The following is a 19,259-nucleotide window of genomic DNA, read 5'->3' as shown; positions in this document are numbered from 1 at the left end:
GCCCGGCAGGAGGGCTGGGGGGAACGGCCACAGGCGGTCCTTGCCCCTCAGGGAACTAAGTTGGAGAACGGGAAGCCCAGCCAGGGGATGGCTCTTGCAGCAGGGTCCCCAGCCAGATCCATGGCAGAGGCCCTCCTGGGCCGAGGCGGAGGGCCCACAAATGGCTCCGGGCCCCACATGGACAGAGGGGCGCCCCCACTGAGCTCTGATACTTCGAAGGAAAAGGCACCTTTCCATGACCGTACATGCCTGGGGCAGACGCTCCCGAAAAACTGCAGCTTAGAGAGACAGGCAGCTTGTCTGGGGTCCCCCCCAACAACCGCACCTTGATAGCCCCGCCCACCTGTCGCCCATTCCTTCCCCAGACAGTTTCTGTGGAGCTTCCGGCTGCCGGGCGAGGCCCAGAAGATCGACCGGATGATGGAGACTTTTGCCACCCGATACTGTCTCTGCAACCCAGGCGTCTTCCAGTCCACAGGTGCTGCTGCAGGATGGGACCCTGGGCTCCAGGACCCCCAGGAGCCACGGGCACAAATCCTCCTCCCCGGGGCGCCATGGGCCCCCCCAATCCCTTGCAGTTTTCCCCAAGCACCCAGGCCCTGGGAGCCCAGATTTCTTCACGAGTCTTCAATGAGGGTCAATTCTGCCAGGCCTTCTGCTGCTGGGGGCTTTCGGGGCGTGGTCCTTGGAACAGGAGGCAGGAAGTGTGGCACGGAACCTCCACCCCCTCTGGTGACAGGCAGTCGGCATATCCAAGAGGACTTCCCAGAGGCAGCCGTGTCTGATCAGGGCTTTAAAGGGTAGATAGGAGTTCTGCAGGAAGTCGGGGGAGAAAGGACCTTGGGTTCAGGAGTTTTCATCTGAGGCAGGGCCAGAAGCATGAAGCACCCTGTGCGGGACGCAGGGAGCATGCGTGTATAGAAGGATCTCAACCCAGATCACACTCCAAACCACCACCGCCGTCCCTCCCCCGTGGGATGGGCGAGACAGCATCAGAACAGGCCTGTCCCGCCTCTTTCTGTGCACCTGAAGTTATCATAACACCAGTAATGAATTCCGTTAATTGAGGACCACCTGCAGAAAGTCATCTAATCCTTGTGTCCACTGTCGGAGGCCAACAACCTCCTCCTCTCTGCAGAGAACACAGACTCCGAGAAGGGATGGGGCTTGTCCACGGGCACCACACCCGTGTGACCGTGGTCAGGTCCTGGAGCACACTTGCCTGACCTGGCAGCCCTGCACAACTTGGGGACGCGCTGGTTCACAGCAGTCCGAAGCACTCCGCGGGCACACGACAAAGATTTGCGGGGAGGAAGGCATTTTAAAGCGCCCAATCTGAACCAGTCTAACAACATGATTCTGTGACCGTGACCACATACCTTAACTCCCTGTGCCTCAGTCTCCAGCTCTGGAAAATGGGGTTAGAAACAATACTCGCTTCACAGGGCTGGTAGAGGGATGCAGAGCTCAGCACCTACCAGAACCTACTATGTGGCTCTCTGAGGTGCCCCTGTTTTCAGAGGTAGAATCGTCGATGTTCTAGAACACGAAGATCCTTCAGGTTCTTCACCAGTGCCGGGGGGCCGAGGCTTAGGGAGGCCAGCTCCCTTCCCAAGTCCTGCCCGAGAGCTGGGGACACATGGCTGGACTCTGGACCGGGGACTAAAAACGCCTCAGGGAGCAGTCACCTTCCTCCCAAACGCTCTGTTCAGCCTCACCCCCACACTCAGCAAAGTCTGAACAACAGAACAGGAGCTTGGGGGCCCCCAGGAGCCCACAAGGCCAGCAGGATAGCCGAGCAGAACATGACTAAGCCCTGAACAGTATGGCCAACAGTAGGAGTTCTGGAGGGAGAGAACAGAGTGGGCAGGAGGCGGCAGGGGCTGGGGGGAGAGGCCTGAGCTCCAGCTGAATGAAGAGGATTGAAATGTGAAGCATAGAGAAGGGGAAAGGCAGGCGGGGTGGGAGGCAGAAGTGGGAAGGGGAGTGCAGGGGGGTGGAGGGGGGAGCCTCAGGAGCTCAGCAGCTTAAGTGTGGAGCAGGGAGGCCAGGAAGAGTGGGGAGGAGGCAGGGCCAAGGCTCCTGATAGCGCACCAGGATAGCGTGGACCTTTGGGGACAGAGACGGCCGATGACGGGTCCCTTGAACGGGTCGGGGAGAGAGGAGGGGACAGTGCCTGGGGCTAGGACTCTGACCCCTGTCCCATCTCGCAGACACCTGCTACGTCCTGTCCTTCTCCATCATCATGCTCAATACCAGCCTCCACAATCCCAACGTCCGGGACAGGCCGCCCTTCGAGCGCTTTGTGTCCATGAACCGCGGCATCAATGATGGCGGTGACCTGCCTGAGGAGCAGCTGCGGGTAAGAGGGGCACGGCCGCCCCCCCTGGTCCCCAGGCCCACTGCAGGGGGAAGCTGTGCCCCGCTCCCGGCCTGGTGACTGTCGGGAGATGGGCATTCCTGAGTGGCCCTCATCTTGAGGGGGAGGTCTGATACAGACCACCCGGGAGGTCCTCCCAGACTTCATCCTCTGGGGGATTCAGGGCACCCATCATTTGCACCTCCCAGAAAGGGTGCCTTTCTGCAACTCAGGCGTATTGCTTGGAATCCCAGATTCTTAGACTCTCAGCGTGTCGGAGCACAAAATCCTCAGCCTCTGCTAACACCCTTCCCTCCTTCCAAGAGGAGGAACCTGAGGTCTTCCGAAAGGAGAGCTGAGCAGAACCCAGGCATCCTGTCTCCTCGTCAGACAGCCCCCCTCCTGCCATAAGGCACCAGGCCCTGCACCCGGCACAGGGCCCCCATGGATGAATCAGTCAGGCCAAGTTCAGGGTCTGGTGGGCAGGTGATACATATGTGGATTGTAGCCCTGTGTGATTCAAGCCGTCCTGACTACGGGAACACAGAGGACACTGCTATCAGTCTCCTGGGGGCTGGGGAAGGGTGTCCTCTTGGGAGAAATCACAGAGGAGAGGACTTTTGAACTGGGTGTTGACAGTTGAATAGGAGTTTTCTTCACAAAGCAAAGCAGAGAAGAGACATTCCACGAAAGGGAAGCAGCCAGATCCCAAGGTTGGCCTAGCTGGGAAAGGCAGAAATGTCCAGAATGGCTGGGTGGGGTGTGGATATGTATGGACAAGGGCAGGTGGCAAGGTGGGGCCAGAGCCCCTAAGGCTTTGAATGACAACCTCAGGAGTCTGCCCGTTGGCTCGGGGTCACACAGAGCTAGGCATGGACTTGTAAACACAGGAGTGAGATTCAGAGCCCGGTGCAGCAGTAGTGAATCAGCAGTGCATTTCCAGGACTAAAGGTGGCCCAGTTGCCTCCCTGTAAGAGCCTGGCAGGAGGGGAGGAAAGGGTGTGGGCCCCACCTTCCCCGTTTAGCACCCTGGGAACCTCCAGCCGCAGAAGTCTGGAGGGAAGCCTGGGTCTGGAAGGACCCCAATGCCCGTCTGGGTTCGAGAGCTGCCACGCCCTTAGCCCCCACCCTCCCCGGTCCCCAGAGAAGGACGTTTGTCCCAAGGACAGGAAAGAGCCACAACACAGAACGAGGGCCTCAGAGCTGGTTAGAGCTCAAGTCAAATCCCGTCTCCCCGGTTTGCCTGCCGGTGACCTTGGGGAATGACTCACCCTCTCCAAGCCTCAGTTCTCTCCACCAGGAGAACAGGGACAATGACGCCTGCGTCACAGGGCTGCTGCTGTGAGTAGCAATTTATAAAAATGTAAAGGGCAGAGCCCATGCCAGGTACGTAGCCCAGGCTCTGAATGGTGCTTTGTGTCACCACTGAAAATAAGTAATCATAATTTAAAAACCCCAGCATTTAGCAGAACGCCCAAAAGACAAAATGCACTTGGAAATGGGAAATCCATCTCATCGCGGTGCTCACCGGGCGCGAAGCTGGGCACACCGTGTCCGGCAGGTAGTGAGTTAATGACACGCCAGGCAGCCCAGCAGGCCCCTGTGCCACACCTCCCTCCTTCAATACTGTCCCCAGCTCGAGTCTTTTGTTCATCACAATGCTCTACATATGTCTAGAGCTTGTGACTTTCTTCTCTTAGGGACTTAGGGCGCATTGTGTCCGTTTAGCTCACACTCTGCCTGGCAGCTTTGGGAAGGGCTTATGACCCTCCTTGGCCACTGAGAGAGGGGCAGGCCCAGAGAAGGGGGGGGGACCGAGCCACATCCAAGTCCCGGCTCACCGCTCTCTCAATGGTTCTGTGACATTTGAGAAGAGGCTTGACCTCTCTGAGCTCCCAGCTCATAGGATTAGTGTAGAAACGTAAGGGATTTAGCAAAGGGCCTGTGTAGTTAAGAGTGGCTAGTTAATCCAGAAGCTTCCCAGGCTGCAGAGAGAACCACATAGGCCTGGTTCTTGCCGTTCAGGGCTTTCGCCGCAGAAATCTGGGGTGCTGTGTGGGTCGGGGGGCACCTGCCTGCCTTCTCTCCAGCCCCCCTCCTCCCTCTACATAAAGCAAGAGCTCAGCTTTAAGCACCTTTCAGAGAGTCAACGTTGCCACTTTGAGGAAGGATTCCCCACGATGGTACTGGAGCTTGGGCCCTGCTGAGACCACAGTCACGTCACACTTTTGAGTGACCTGATTTATGAAATTAACACAGGTACATTACCTAACACGAGGTTCCCGCCCCCCCCACCCCCGCCTCCCGGAAAGCACACAGACCATAGGGTGCGCGGCTGGGCAAGGCTTTGGAGAGGTGCACTGTGGGAGGCAGGGGACAGGCGGGCTGAGCCCATCTTATCCTGGCTGTCCCGATGGGAACGGGGCGCAATGCCCGAGAGACTCAGAGCGGAGGCACAGGGTGTGGACTCGGGATGGGAGATCAAATCCCAGCTCTGCCCTATGGCTGTGTGGCTTGGGATGTGGCTTCAGTTTCTTCATCTGCAAAGTGGGCAGATGCTGCTGCCCTCAGGTCACTTCCCTGAGAAGCAGAGTTTATGCACATCAGGCTCCTGGCACTTGGCCAGGAGGGAACCACTCACCTAGAGAGAGCTGCCCAGAGAGGGAGCTCCGGTGGAGGAGGGGAAGGAGAGAGGCCCAAGAGGAGGGCTCTCTGGCCTCCTGCTCTCCAGTGTGAGAGGTGGAGAAAGTGAGGCTCGAGCAGGGGGACAGGGTCCATTCTGCTGTGGGTAGCCCTGGACCTCCTGGGTCCTTCTCCAGACATCTCTATCAGAGCAGACGTCTCCGGAGGCCCAGTTCTGGCCACTTTATGTTCTCATTAAGTTTTCCTGGAGACCTCAAGCAGTGCCCTTCTCACTTCATAGCAAAGGAAACTGTCCTCCAAGAGAGGTAGGTGGCCAAGGGTCTCATAGTTCAGGAGGAGACCAGATTTGAACCCATGTCTGTCTGACTCTGGGGTCCTTCCTTCTGCAGAGACCAGAAGGCAAGATTTGGGGATAGAAGACTTGGCTGTGTGTTTCCCAGCTTCCTGGACAAAGGAATCTCAACTCATGTGATAGAAAAGATCAGGGATCGATTTGGCTTCAAATTGATCAGCTTCAGGTTCAGCTAGATCCAGATGCTCAGTGACTTAGGACTGGTCTCTCCGCCTCTCAGCACCCTTCTCCCCTACATTGGCTTCCCCCTTACAAAGACTCTTTTCAGGCTACAGTAGAGATGGCCCAGGCAGCTCCAGGGTTCACTCTTGCTTAGCAGTGAATACTAAAGTCCCAGAATTCAGTCTTATTGGCTGACGTGGGTCACGTGTCCTCTCTGAGCCAGGTGCTGTAGGCCCACAGGAGCAAATGTTCTGATTGGCCAGATGGGAATTGTTTCCTTCCTCCTGGAGCCTGGGGCCGTGGGGGCCGTGGGTGTCCCCCTGGACAGAAAGTGTATGCACGTGTGGTCCCCAGAGGAGAACAAGGGGTGGAGAGAGACCAGCAAAACCACTGGAAGGTGGCCATTGTGTTTCTAATCACGTCCACCCAGCCAGGCTCAGCAGCACTGCGCAGGGGTGTTTACTTAAGGGAAAGAGCTGGTGTTTACAAGATACAGGAAATGCGGTTTCCCGTGTGGGGGCAGAATGTGCAAGCCGATATTTGTGGGCATCGCGGAGGCTGAGGCCCCCCATCGGCCTCCCTGCCAGCCTCCTGGGCCTCCCGAGTGTTTGTCTATGCCGACAGCCTAGCCCTTCCTGCCGCTGGCCTTCCTTCAGTCCGCCAACACCCCTTGGGAATTCTCGGGGCCCCGCCGGGCCTGGGCAGGAGGGACTTCCCAGCTGTGCTAGGGGTGTGGAGAGAGAGGGGTCCCTGCCCTTCCCTACACACCCCCACCCCCACAGCCAGGTTGAGCCAGAAGACACCGCCATCAAACCCAGGAAAACCTGCTTCCGGTGGGGGTGGAATGCCCCACCCCCCACCCCTGAGCTCTCACTCAGGTCACAAAAGACCCGTTTAAAAACCAGCAAACACCATTTCTAAAACTTTGGGGGAATCAAACGGGGCTTGTGAGATTTTTTCATTTAAAACCTCAAGGAAGCTGTCTGAACAGCAGTGCATACAAATGTAACAGAAGGAAATGGCTTCATTATCCTCGAGATAATGTATGTGGTTTTCACTAGCAGAAACAGTTTAGAATGTTTTCCCCAACACTTGGAAAATATGGGCAGGTTGATCCTAGAACACAGTGGCCTGCCGTAGGGGTTTCAGCACGCACAGGGATGATACACGGTGTGGACATCCACAACTCATCCGCAGCGAGGGTTCAGCCCTGGCTTGCATACCTCCCGTGACGAGGAACTCATTACCATACAAGGGTGCTCCATCCGTATTGCACCAGCTCTAACGGCTAGGAGGTCCCACATGGAGAATCACAATCTGTTTTCTGGGAACTGTCACCCCTGCCATCACAGCCCACCCAGAACAGGTCTCTGCCCTTGAGAACTGAGTGCGGCATCCCACCTTGAGTCTCTCCTGGGGGTTAGCATCAGTCTCACCATTTTTGCTGATGTGGACCAGCAGCTCAGAGAGGTTGAGGAACATGCCCAGCATCACACAGCCATCAAGTTGACTAAGCTGAGATTCTAACCCAGGCAGCCTGACACCAAAGCCCGTGCTGATTGGCTCTTATTCCGTGCTGCCGGCTGGGCCTCCAGCGAAGGGGGCTCGGGTGGGGGATGGGGCCAATCATCCTCTTGGTCAGTAAGGAGTTGCCAGCCTGCTTTAGGCCAGGGTCACAGGGGAGGCCACCACCTCCGCTGCCTCTGTTCCACCTGCCAAGGGGAAGCCTAACGTGTGGGCGGGGCTCGCACCAGCAGCCTGGGGTAGGGGAGGCGGGGAGGGTTTGAGGCCCCACAGGCTGGGGGGAGGGAGCCCAAGCCCCGGACTGGGATGGACGTCACAGCCAGGTCTTTCCCTCCCTTCTCCGGGGACAGAACCTCTTCGACAGCATCAAGAGTGAGCCCTTCTCCATCCCTGAGGATGATGGCAATGACCTCACTCATACCTTCTTCAACCCCGACCGCGAGGGCTGGCTGCTCAAACTGGGTGAGGCACACACTTAGGCACACTTGGCACACAGCGGGCACATCCGGGCGCGCGCACACACACACACACACACACATACACGCACACGCACGTTGACATATGGCCTCGGGGGTGGAGTTGGGCAACCCCAGGTCTCTTGACCCCCAGGGCAGCCGGCTGTCTGCCCCAGCCCTCCATCCATCCGTCTGTCCTGGGAGTGAGAGGGACAGCAGGGGAGCGGAAGGCCAAGCCGGAAGGGGGCATGAGAGGCCTTCACCTGGGGGTCTTTCTTCCTGAGGGCTTCTGAGGAAGCACAGCCCAGAGAGGTTAGGGTCCTTGTCTGAGGCCACACAGCCAACAAAGTGGCAGCTTTGGGTGGGCAGAGGGCTGGGCGTCCCTGAAGGATGTGGAGGCAGTGGGCAGGATGTGGCTCCGGGGAGCTTCCCTTCAGCATGCCTAGGGCAGGGAGGACTCCCGCCCGCAGGGAGGAGCCGGGGTGGTGCAGGGGTGCAGGCACACGGCTGGGTGCCTCTCTGGCCCAGTCAGCCCAGCCAGGGACAGTAGCGTCCTAAGCCAGGTAAGGACAGACAGACGCCTCGTGTGGGAGCAGAGAGCTCAGTTGGGGGTGCCCGTCCAGGACCTCCATCTCTGCGTGCCCGCTCGGCAGGCTGCCCTCCTGCAGGCCATTCGGTCCTTTCTGGCCCCGCTGGCTGTGCCCAGCCCCCAGGAGGCTCTGAGTCACAAATCCCAGCTCCTCCACGTGCGGGCCAGTGGTCAGGCTCCTCAACCTGAGTTTCCACAGCCGCGAAATGGGGATCACAGTCGCTGTGAGGGTTAGATGTGTAGCAGTATGGCCGAGCACTTGGGATCTGGAGATGGGACACTGGGTTTGAGTCTCAGCTCTGCTGCAGGACCCCGAGTGGACAACTTAGCCTCCCTCTGCCTGGGTCTCTGCATCTGGAAAATGGGGTTACTGATGGGCCCCTCCTCGTAGGTAGTTCTGAAGATTACTAAGCAAATATTTTCTAGAAGCGTCTAGAACACTGCCTGGCAAGGGAAACATGGAATGCTGAGCACGGTCAGGGTGGGGAGCAGGCCAAGGAACCGACGGAGGGGGAAGGGTGGCAGAAAAGCACTAGGGGTGACCTGCTGCCGCTGTTCCAGGGCCCTGTCAGGCATGAGCCTCAAATGCCAGGTCAGGCGGCTCAGGGCAAGCCTAGGGTGAGCAGCGCCCCCAGTGAGAAGGTGGTGGATGTGGGGGAAAGTGTGGTGGGCTGGGGGGTCGGGAGGCTCCAGCAGAGGGGACAGAGGAACGCACTCAAGGCCCTGCTCTTCCACGGAAGGAAGTGTCTGTGGCCCAGGAAGAAGTCCGACTCTGCTGTTGGCCTCTTGCAGGCGGGCGCGTGAAGACGTGGAAACGGCGCTGGTTTATCCTGACGGACAACTGTCTCTACTACTTCGAGTTCACCACTGTGAGCGGGGTCTCTGAAGCCTGCCCCCACCCCGTCCCACCCCTGCCAGATTCCAGCCGACAGAGCGAGGGGCCCCTTTGAGATCATTCAGCCCCTCTCGAACCTATTTCATGGTGGAGCAGGATGGCTGGGGGTGGGGGCGGGACCTGGGCTGCAAAGAAGAGAGGAGGAGCAAGGCCAAGGTCTAAGGCAGGACCTCCCCCCCCCCCCCCCCCCCCCCCCCCCCCCCCCCCCCCCCCCGGCTGCTAACAGTCTGGCCTCCTAACTCCCAGCCCATGCTCTCCACCTGCTGCTCCCTCCCCCCTCCAGGGCTGGACCGAGTCTGGGAAGATGGGTGCGCTCCTTTTTGGGTTTAGGGAGCCCCACAAGTTCATTCCTTGCCCTGGGTTCCAAGGCTCCCTTTGCTGACCTTGGCCTTCCCTCCCATCCACCCATAGGACAAGGAGCCCCGAGGAATCATACCCCTCGAGAACCTCTCAGTGCAGAAGGTGGACGACCCCAAGAAGCCAGTAGGTGTCGCGGTTGGAGGGGGTTCGGAGACCTGAGCGGCTGGGGGGGATTTCTGAAATGGGGTGCAGGGAGAGGGCGGCTGGGCTGGGCACTCCAGGAAGCCCTCCGCAGGGCTCAGGGTAGCCTCAGTCTCCCTCCCAAGGCTGTGGATCCTGGGGCCAGGTCCATGGCATGGTCTAGTCTCTGAGATGCCTGATGCCGGCTGATGACCTTGAGCAAGTCTCTGTGCCTTTTCTGAGCCTCAGTTTCCCCAGCTGCCTACTGGGGGTGTTAGGGGAAATGGCGGGTTTGAGTCGATTCTGGCACATCCACATGAGCAGGCGGTAGCAGCCCTGGGCCGGGCGTGTCTTGCTGCTCGTCTGAGCCCCACACGTGTAGTCCTCCAAGAACCCCCAGGAAAGCCCTGCCCGACCGCCCTCTCCTCCCACCCCTGCGGGGCCCTCACCCGGGCACCCCCCACAGTTCTGCCTGGAGCTTTACAACCCCAGCTGCCGTGGCCAGAAGATCAAGGCCTGCAAGACCGACGGTGAGGGCAAGGTGGTGGAGGGCAAGCATGAGTCTTACCGAATCTCCGCCTCCAGCGCCGAGGAGCGCGACCAGTGGATTCAGGCCATTCGGTAAGTGGGGGCAGGGGTGGGGGCTGGGTCGCCTGTCCCTTCCCGAAGCCCCCTACTCCTCCCTGAGCCTTGTCTGTACAAGGGGCAAAATCCAGAATCTCACCTCTTGTTTCCAGTTTGCCAATCCCTTTGGCCTCTGGTCTGCAAACACCTCCTCCGTGTGCTGGGCACAGTGCCAGGCCCCGGGGCTCAGGAAAGGGAGGCCCCAAGCTCACGGGCTGGTGGGAGGCCCCCAGGAGCTGTTGCCCAGAAAGATCTCAGCCCAGCGCCTAGCACGGGACAGGCGCTCTTGAATGATGCTCTCATTGGCATCAAGATGCAAAGGGGCCCTGGAAAGAGCGGTGGAGGGAGAGGCAGAAGGACCGGTACGGGCAAAGATGACAGGACGCAGGGATCCAGCCCTGCAGGGACCCGCCAGTGGGACACCAGACCCCACAGGATAGCAGGGCCTTGGTCACCAAGGCGACTGGTTTCTCCTGGGGGCACTGGGGAGCCGCAGACAGGTTAACAGAGTAGGGGTGTGGCCAGGTAAGAAAAGGCCATGGTGCAGGGGCTAACTTTGAGATGGGCAGTGGAGGGACAGGTGGAAGGCAGCCAGGGGAGAGGCGGCAGCCCATGGGGAGACCCGTCAGCCGGAGGAAGACATGGGAGCAGTCACTTGGCCAGGGGCCATGTCCCAGGGACCTGCGGGGCCTCTCCCCTCAAGGCTTGGCAGCAGTCCTGTGAAGCGGCCAGACCAGACCCACTCTTGCTCCATTTCACAGATGAGGACCTGAGGTCCTGATGGGGGAGGGGCTCCCCCGGCCACACAGCCCGTGGCGGGCAGACCCAGACCATTGGGCAGGCCTGCTGTCTCCACCTGGACTCTTTGCATCTCCTTTGGGGGCCCGAAGAGGGGTCCAGAGATCTTCCCAAGGCTCTCGGCCTCATCCTCTCCCGCCCTGCCCACCGGACTCTGGGTCAGGCCAGATCTACCGTAGCTTGGTCGGTGGGGGGCTCATCTGGCCTTTCTCCTTCGGCAGGGCTCGCCGTCTCCTCCCTGGCCGGCTCCCGTACAAGCCCCGGGAGCTGAGGCCCCTTAGGAGCCGGCCCAACCCTCACATCTTGTCACCCACTCTCCTTTCAGAGCCAGCGTCACCCGCGTCCCCTTCTATGACCTCGTCTCTGCTCGGAAGAAGAAGATTGCCAGCAAGCACTGAGCTTCCCGGGACGCAGTGCCCAGGGGGACCCGTGACCTGCGGTACCGAGAGACACAGCTCCCAACCCAGGGCACCCTTCCCTGGCCCACAGACATCCCCCCGCCCCCATTACTGCGAGCTAACAGAAGTCGGGGGCAGGGCTCAGGAGGGTGGGTGGAAAATCGGAGGGCTCAGGGGTGGCACTGAGGCCCCAGCCCTCCGCCCCGAGTCCCTGCAGCAAGGAACCAGCCCCAGAACCCACCACCCTGTCCTCCCCATGGGCCTCAGTTTCCGCTTCTGTTGAACATCGCCTGTACTCTTGAGACCCGTCAGCCCCCGAAAGAAGAAGGAGCAGTACGGTTCCTGAGTGCTCCCTGCCCTTGGTAAGGGCAGCCTCTCTTCTTCCTGCCCAGGGGGGTCCTCAGCCAGCCCCTCCTGTGTCTTCAGCTGTGGCTTGGCCGGCCCTGCGGGAGGGACATGCACACCGCACCGGACCGCTGGGAGCCGCCGGGAGGGCCGGGCCAGGAGCCCAGCACCCGCTCCCGTCTCCAGCCTGCGCGGTACCATCTGCCAAGTCCTCTGGTTCTTAGAAAACTGCAGCGTTTGGATAGAAACACGTGGCCCCCTCCTGTCTCTGTGCCCCCCGCAGCCCCAGCCCCGGGGGGCGGGAGCTTAGCGGTGCACAAGCTCCGCCTTCCTCCTTCCGGACTCCTTCCTTTCTGTAGAAGGATCATAGTGTACTGGATCAGCCTCAGGAGAGGTCTGTGCTTGCGGACTGAGCGGAGGGGCTCCGACGGAAGGCTACCAGGAAGCCAAGAGCAGAGTGCACTCCGATCTCAAGGATGTCCATTTTGGAGGAGGAGCAAGTGGGACCCCCCCCAGAAAGTGGCAGAAGGCATCCCAAGCAGGTGTATTCAGGCAGGGCTGGCGGTACAGCCAAGAAGCCCAAGAAGAGAGAGCTTTGTGGACTGTGGTTACCAGGAGGGCTGCCTGGAGGCGGCGCCCGTGCCAGTGAGTGGCGTAGAAGCTTGTGGCAGAGTCTCTGCCACCTCCGCCCCGCTAGGCCACTCACAGGGGTCAAGGGGAGGTAAGGGGCTGCCTCCGCCCGGTCCCAGCACACTAGGACCAGCACCAGCAAGGGCTGAGCTGACTTCCCAGCACACAGGCAGACAGCTCTGCCTCCAGGGAGGGCCCAGCCGGAAGGAGGAGGCCTGGAATAGGCTCCTTCTCAGAAGCCCTTCTCACCCCCTCACCCTGGTGCCGGGAGAGTCCCTGGAGGGAAGTTCCCTGGCAGGAAACAGGGGTGCCTCCACCCCACTGCCAGCCTGAGTGGGCGAGCCAGAGCTAGGTGGATTCCCCAGGGGAGGGGGGGCAATCTCCACCCCCCCACCCCCGCGGACGCGGGCACACCTTTCATGGAGTCAGGATAGGCGGCTGCCTTGTGAGTGGTGAGATCCTCGTCTCTGGAGGTGTGCCAGTGCCCGCCAGTGACGTGCTTCCAAAGTGGGTGTGGACTGGGCCCCTGCAGCGGGTCTGGGAGGACATTTGAGGACTTCCACAGACCCCACGTGGGCCTGGGAGCTGAATGCCACCTCTGCCACCCCATGGGGCTCCTGAAGGGACAGCCAGGGGTCATGGAAGGAGCCCTGGGCGGAGGATCATGGGCTCCCAGGTCCTCCCCCACCACTGCCATACACCGGCCATGTGGCCTCGGTCCACCCATTTCCCTCTCTTGTCCTCAGGCCCCTCCCCCACCACTGAGAGGGTAGAAGCAGTGATTTTCCGGCTGGAGTGGCTGTTCTGGGAATCACTCAGAAGAGAGAATAAAGCTCGAGACGCACTCTGGGAGTGGGGGTCTGTCCTCCCTGTGATCGCATCTGCCGCCTTGACCCCGCCCAGGCCCTTCCCCAGCTGGAGGTAGGAGGGCCAGACAGAGAAGAGTGGACAGATGTCCCCAGAGGCTGGATTTGTGACAGAGGTCCCTCAGAGCAGGGGCAGCAATGAAAAGGCTCTGCCAAGGCCAGGAAGAGACCAACGAACTTCCCCAAAGGCAGTGCGGTCCGAAGAGAGAATGAGCAGCCGCCTCGGGAGGTAGGCAATGAGCCTGCTTCTGGAAGGACACACGGACAGCTCTGGTATCAGTAGTCACTTGGGGTGTTCCAGATCTTGAAGTTGGGAACCTTCCTTTATTTGTACTTTCCATGATATTAAGTAGCTCCAGACACGGGGTGGGGCGGGGGGGAGGGAGCGGATGAGCCCACAGGGGGTAACAACCTGGTGATTCTGAATTCCAGGATTCGAGGCAGCCCCCCCAACCTGAACCCAGCCCCCTGCCCGAAATTCCACCATCGAGTTGCCCCAGGAAGACCTGAAGATGCTGAACTGATCAGTTTCTGCATCCCATGCACCTACCATGTACCCGGATCCTTGCTCAGAACCAGGCATCCAAAGACCGTGGCAATAGAGCTGCGGCCCGTGCTGCTGCAGAGGGGAACCCAGGGCCAGGGGAGGGCTGGGCTGGGCAGAGGAACTGTGCATGAGTATCTGTTAGCAGCCTGGTCAGGAAAAGGACACAGGCCTGAGGTCCTTTGCAGTGAGGTCACCTCATGTCTGCTGCCCATCTCCCCCCCAGCCCGCCCCCCCTCCCACACACACACTCCTGTGAACTCCTCCCAGGCCTCACAATCACTGCTCAGTGCCTGGCACACATGAAGTGCATAATAATTCTTGGTTAGATTCAAATCAACTGCAAAGGCCGGCTGGGCCTCAGCATCAGCAGGCCCACATGCGGGGAGGCTCGGGCCGGGGGCTGCTCTGGGTGGGGGGATTGGCCGGAGGGCGGGGCCCGGTCACAATCCAGGAAGGACTCTGACTTCCTGGCCCGGGCTCCTCCCAGGCTGGCCTCTGCCCACCTCCCCGCCGTTCCGCCACTACCCGCTCTGGCCAGCAGGGGGCTCCCACCACACATGAATGAGAGGCTCCAAGACTGAGCTAGACTTGAGGCCCCCCCCACGGCGGTGCCTCGCAGGCACGGGGAACTCTGCTTGGAGAAGAGCCTGGGCCTGGGCTTCCCGGAAGGGGAAGCAGCTGGTCAACGAGGCTCTGCAGGCTCCAGCAGCCCAAGAGACACCCACAGGCACAGATGAGCTCAGTTCCGTGCCCTCTGCATGCTGGGCACAGTGGCCCCCTGTTCAGCCCCAGAGTCAGATACCCTGGCTCTCTCACTCTCTGGCTCTGGGACCCTGAACTAGTGGCCTCGCCCCTCTGGATGTGATCTTCCTCCCTGATGGGCTGGGCCAAATGCTTTCAATGACACAAACCTTTAGTGAGGACTTCCCAGTGCAAGGGGGTCTCAGACATGGGCACAAAAGCAGCCCCTGCCCCGGAATGGATTGAGACTGTTGGAGAGGGGAGAAGAGAAGGTGCCACAAAAACCACTCACTGTGAAGGGTCACAGGGAGGCAGGAGTGAGAGCCGCCCAGAGGGGCTCCATTCAAGGCTTAACTCTACCCTGTGTCTTAAGCAAGTTTCCTAAGCTCTCTGAGCCTCAGACTTCCCATCTATAAAATGGGAATGATTTCATATATGCAAGATACTTAGAACAGTGTTGGGTACCTACTCAGCTATGTTAAGTGCTATCATTTATTATTATTATTATTATTATTATTATTATTATTATTACAAGGCAAACTGGGCACATGCTTTCACGGTACAGAACAAGCTGGGGCCATTGGAGGAAGGAAGATTCATGAGGTCAAGAGTGTTGAAGATCTGGAAGGCTTCTTGGAAGAGGTGCCCACGAAAGATAAGCTAAGTGGAGGCTGGCTTTTCCAGACAACGGAGCCAGGAGGAGCTAGGACAAGGATGCACAACAGGCCGGGTACTTCCGGGACTCCCTTGGGCCCCAAACCCAAGCCCCAGGGGGGCCAGGTGGATATGAGGTTGAGGGAGGCTGGGCCCAGACAGGGACTGAGCCATGGGGACAATGCCGTAGTCCCTGAGTCTCTGAGACCACAGTGCCCCTTGTCAGGAGGCTCTGACTGGGCTGGACAGAGCCCATCACAGAACGAGGGACGAGGGCCCCAGGATGGAGGAGGAAAGAGCAAGGCAGGGCCTGCCCTGCAGCTGGGGAGTGGGAGCGCTTCTGGCCTGGTAGACGGGAGCTGGCACTGGGGCCCCACGCCCGGATGCCAGCAGGCAGGAGATGGGGTCAGGCAGCCAGGAGTCTAGCGGCAGGTGTGAGAGACCTGGAGAAATTGATTTATTAGGGACAATGAAAGGAGCTAAATATGTTTGCCAGCTCAGCGATGACTCAGGCGTTCCCCAGGGGTCCACAAAGTGTGAGCATCAGAGAATCAAAGACAGGCCTCCTCCCACCCTGGCTGCCAGCCCCAAGCGCCTCCTTCCTCTCAATGAAAGGCCTACTTCCCCTACACCCCCCGCCACACCCCTCCACCCCAGCCCTGGGCCCTGAGGACTTGGCCTCCAGGAGCAGCAAACACCCAGCCCTTCTGCCAGTCTGCAGGCAGGCCTCCCCAGAAGGGCTGAAGAAGTACGTCACATCTAGGCCAAAGTCTCAGCCTTGCCCCAAATTTCTGTGTGATCTTGGACACGTGGCTGACCCTCTCTGGACCCACATTCACCAGAGAGGACCGATCCTCACCAACAGCCCCTCCTCCCGCTCCCTGTCTGGCAGTGTCTTTCCCACCCCAGTCGGCTTCTCCTAGGCAGCTGTGAGCACAGCCTTCACTTCCTAAAACCCAACTTCCCTCCAGGAGAAAAGCCAGATTCCACAGGGCCTCCTTGGGGGAGAATATGCTCTTCCGGTACCTGGTTCCAGGCCAGTCCTGGGCTGCGGGAGACATGGATGAGTCGGAGTCTGAGGCCAGAGGCAGGGGAGAGAGAAGAGAGACAAATGAGCTCCTTGAGGGGCAAAGCGCCGGGGGCTTGCTGGAGGGGCATGGGAAGGGGGCTTGCGGGGAGGGGCAGGGAGAAGGGCTTATAGGGGAAGGGAAGGCCTTCTGCCGGCGGTGGGGAGGGACAGTCCTGATGTGCTGGACAGCTCAGGGACATGCAAAGAGCCCCAGATCGGAGGTGTGGCCTGTCTGGGGAGCAGCAAAGTGTGGGTGGGCATCCGAAGGGAGCTGCACCTGGCCTGGCCCACCCCTGGAGCCCAGAAGCTGTGGTGGCTGGGGGCCATCTGTGGGCAGTCCCTCTGCTGCTTGTGGGGATGGATTAAGGAGGCACAGGGCAGCATGGGGGCTGGAGGGGATGGGTAAGGGACAGGTAGAGGCTGGATAAGAGCAGCACGGGTATGGGACCGTGGGGATAGAGAAGCTTCCCAGGCTTCTCCTGCCTCCACTGTGCAAGGCAGGGGCTAAGGCCTCTGTCACTTTGCCCTCAAGGGAATTATTTATGCAGGAATCCCCTTAGATTCTCCACAGAGTTCTTAGTGGACCCTCAAAACCAACCCACAAAGACCCAGTGCTCCAGATTGGACCCAGACACCCTGCTCTGCCCCACCCCCCACCATCATCAGTAGGTCACGACCAGGGCTGCCAATCCTGGAGCACTAACCAGCCCCAGGGCCTCTGCCAGCACCGCCTCCCAGCTCCCCACTTCCCAGGGGCACCATGACCCAGCCCAAAGGACCTGCGCCAGCACGGAACAAAGGCCACCTGACTTGAGACCCATACAGATTCGGAGTGGCCATAAAATCATCACCCAAAGTGGGATCCCACTGGAAGGCTGAGTTAGGGGCAATGCCCGCCCAGTAGGACCAAACCAGGCTGCCTGGGGAACCCCAAGACATCTGCTTGCTTACCCAAGAGATGGTCATATCTGCAAGAGACCACCTGGGGGCGTCCAGGGAGTCCCATGGGCCAGAAGGGATGTGATTTATGGCTACAAAGTCCTAGAGAAGCAACGGGCAGTGGTTTTATCCAGAAGGCACAGGGCCCCAGGCCTCTCCCACCACCCAGTTCCAGTGACTCTTCCCCTCTGTGAGTTCCCTCTAGTCCTGCCCCAGGGCTAGTGTGTGGGCTGATCACAAGGACAGTGTGCCAACTCCACCATATGCCTTCCGCAGATGTCAGCTGTCACTAGTACATTCTTGATGGGGGCTTTCTTGCAAGGGTACTTCTGCAGGTACCGGGAGCTGCCCGTGCCATCCTTCTAAGATCAGCTGAAGCCCTCCTCCTACAGGAAGTCCTCCCTGACCACCCCAGCCTTTTTAAGACCCCAGAGGTGTTCAGGAAACATGTGTGCTAGCCCCAAACCTCCAAAGGACACCCAGTGCCTGCTTTTGTCCTGACGTTAAGTGTCCACAGTTTTGGCTTTTGAAGAGATGACCTCGGGATCGGGGTAGGGTCAAAGCTTCAGTTCTGCTCCTGGACTCCCAGGTCCACAGGCCCCCTCTTGGCTTCTGCGAAGAGACCTCATCCAGGGCTGCCTGGGTCCATGAAACCACTGTTCTCCTTCCTCAGGAGGAAAAAGAGGCTCGCTGGGGTGAAGAGACATGTCCAAGGGGTGCCCCACCACGGAGGCTCCGGATGAGGAAGACAGAGACAGAAGTCACTGACAGTCCCTGGGCATGCCTCCTCGTATCCGGCCCTCGTAGTAGTCGGCAAGGTAGACGGAGTTATTCCCATTGGAGCGAAACCTTAATTCCCTTCTCTTCCTCCTCCGAGGGACTTTCATGGAATGAATAAGAGCCCAGAGAGGACCCCACTTTGACCCAAACAAAGTATTTTTTGAATAAAAGGTGCCCTATGGAAAAATAAATAAACAAAATATGCTCATTATAGAACACTGGATAAGGCAATAATCGGGAGAAAAAAACCTGAGATCAAGAACGCCTCTACCTGGTCATTAATAAAAATTCCAGGTTATTCCCGGCTCACCTATAAGTTGGATGTGTTCACATTTGGGCAAAGCTAATGCGTATACAAGCTTATAACATGTATCTTCCTTGGACCATGGACTTGACAGTGCCCCACGTACAGCAGTCAGGCCAGGCCAAGTTATGCTGTGGTAACAAAGAGCCCCCAACATTTCAGTGGCTTCGCACACAAGAGTTTATGCCTTGCTCGCACTGTACGCTCGGTGAGGGGGTTGGACAGCGGTCTCCGCGTATCAGTCATTCAAGAAACCAGGCTGAGGAAGTGTCATCCTGACACAGACTGGGTAGGACCCAACGCTCTGGCTCGCATCTCATTGGCCAGAGCAAGTCACGTGGCCATGTAACGTCAAGGGGGCGGGGCAGCACCGGCCTGCTACCTGCCCTTCGAGACAAGAGAACAGAAATACTTGGATTGCCGAGCTAGTGCCAGTTACGTGTAGCGTGGCCACCTGTCCTCCTTCCTCGGGGCCAGGGGTTTCCTAGCCTCGAACACAGGACCGTTGGCGCTGAGACGGAAAAAGTCCTGGGCAAACCCTCACTGTGCCCTGTACTCTATTCTGCCCAAACTCGCTCCTCAATGACAACGGACCATCTAGTGGAGAAGTGGCGGTTTTTCTCCCTCGTCCCCTATTGTTGGAGACTTACATTGTTTCTAATTGTGCACATTTATAAATACATTGTCTAAAATATCTTCGCGAATAAACCCTTGTCCATCTGGCTTCTCAGGAGTGCGATTACTGGCGGTTTTTCCGGCTCGGAATACCAGCTATCCATTCATGTGTCGAAAGGGCTGGGTCAGTGTAAGCTGTCTTCTAGAACATGAACAAATGCTCACTTCTGAACACCCACCTGGAGTCTGGAGCCCAGAGTCCAGAGTGGTAATTCTGGAATGTTAGCATCAGAATCACCCAGAGGGCTCGTTAAAACACAGACAGCAAGGGGGAGGGGGGGCGCCGCCAGACTGAATTAAGCAGATAGACCCGAGGTCAGGCCTGACATCAGTATCTGTAACAAGTCCCCAGGTAATACTGATGCCTCTGATGTCCCTGGGACCACACGCTCAGGACCACTGGCCCGGTAGTTAAATGCCCCTGCTTTGC

At 58.9% G+C, this 19,259-nt stretch overlaps 1 protein-coding gene and 1 long non-coding RNA gene across 6 annotated transcripts in view; both read left to right on the top strand.

Moving 5' to 3' along the window:
- The window catches only part of CYTH4 (cytohesin 4), a 28,930-nt gene extending 15,824 nt beyond the window's left edge, over positions 1 to 13,106 (top strand). For 3 of the 5 annotated variants that reach the window (XM_029955948.1, XM_029955949.1, XM_029955950.1), the window contains 8 exons: positions 366 to 478; positions 2,214 to 2,362; positions 7,391 to 7,502; positions 8,877 to 8,953; positions 9,391 to 9,462; positions 9,900 to 10,080; positions 11,207 to 11,320; positions 11,672 to 13,106. In XM_029955948.1, coding sequence (XP_029811808.1) covers positions 366 to 478; positions 2,214 to 2,362; positions 7,391 to 7,502; positions 8,877 to 8,953; positions 9,391 to 9,462; positions 9,900 to 10,080; positions 11,207 to 11,320; positions 11,672 to 11,934 — 1,081 coding nt within the window. In that variant the 3' untranslated portion in view covers positions 11,935 to 13,106. Of the gene's footprint in view, positions 1 to 365; positions 479 to 2,213; positions 2,363 to 7,390; positions 7,503 to 8,876; positions 8,954 to 9,390; positions 9,463 to 9,899; positions 10,081 to 11,206; positions 11,379 to 11,671 lie in introns of those variants that run through there. The other 2 variants (XM_029955953.1, XM_029955952.1) reach the window with 2 other exon arrangements.
- Positions 13,107 to 13,832: 726 nt separating this feature from the next.
- LOC115305716 lies at positions 13,833 to 18,878 on the top strand. Its single transcript, XR_003914958.1, has 2 exons — positions 13,833 to 15,138; positions 17,744 to 18,878. It is a non-coding gene; the product is annotated as an uncharacterized LOC115305716 (long non-coding RNA).
- The last annotated feature ends 381 nt before the right edge of the window (positions 18,879 to 19,259 follow it).

This window comes from Suricata suricatta, chromosome 10, assembly GCF_006229205.1.
Source record: "Suricata suricatta isolate VVHF042 chromosome 10, meerkat_22Aug2017_6uvM2_HiC, whole genome shotgun sequence".
Taxonomy (NCBI): Eukaryota; Metazoa; Chordata; class Mammalia; order Carnivora; family Herpestidae; genus Suricata; species Suricata suricatta.
The sequence above is the reverse complement of the archived record's forward strand: the minus strand, read 5'-3'. Positions and strand labels throughout refer to the sequence as shown.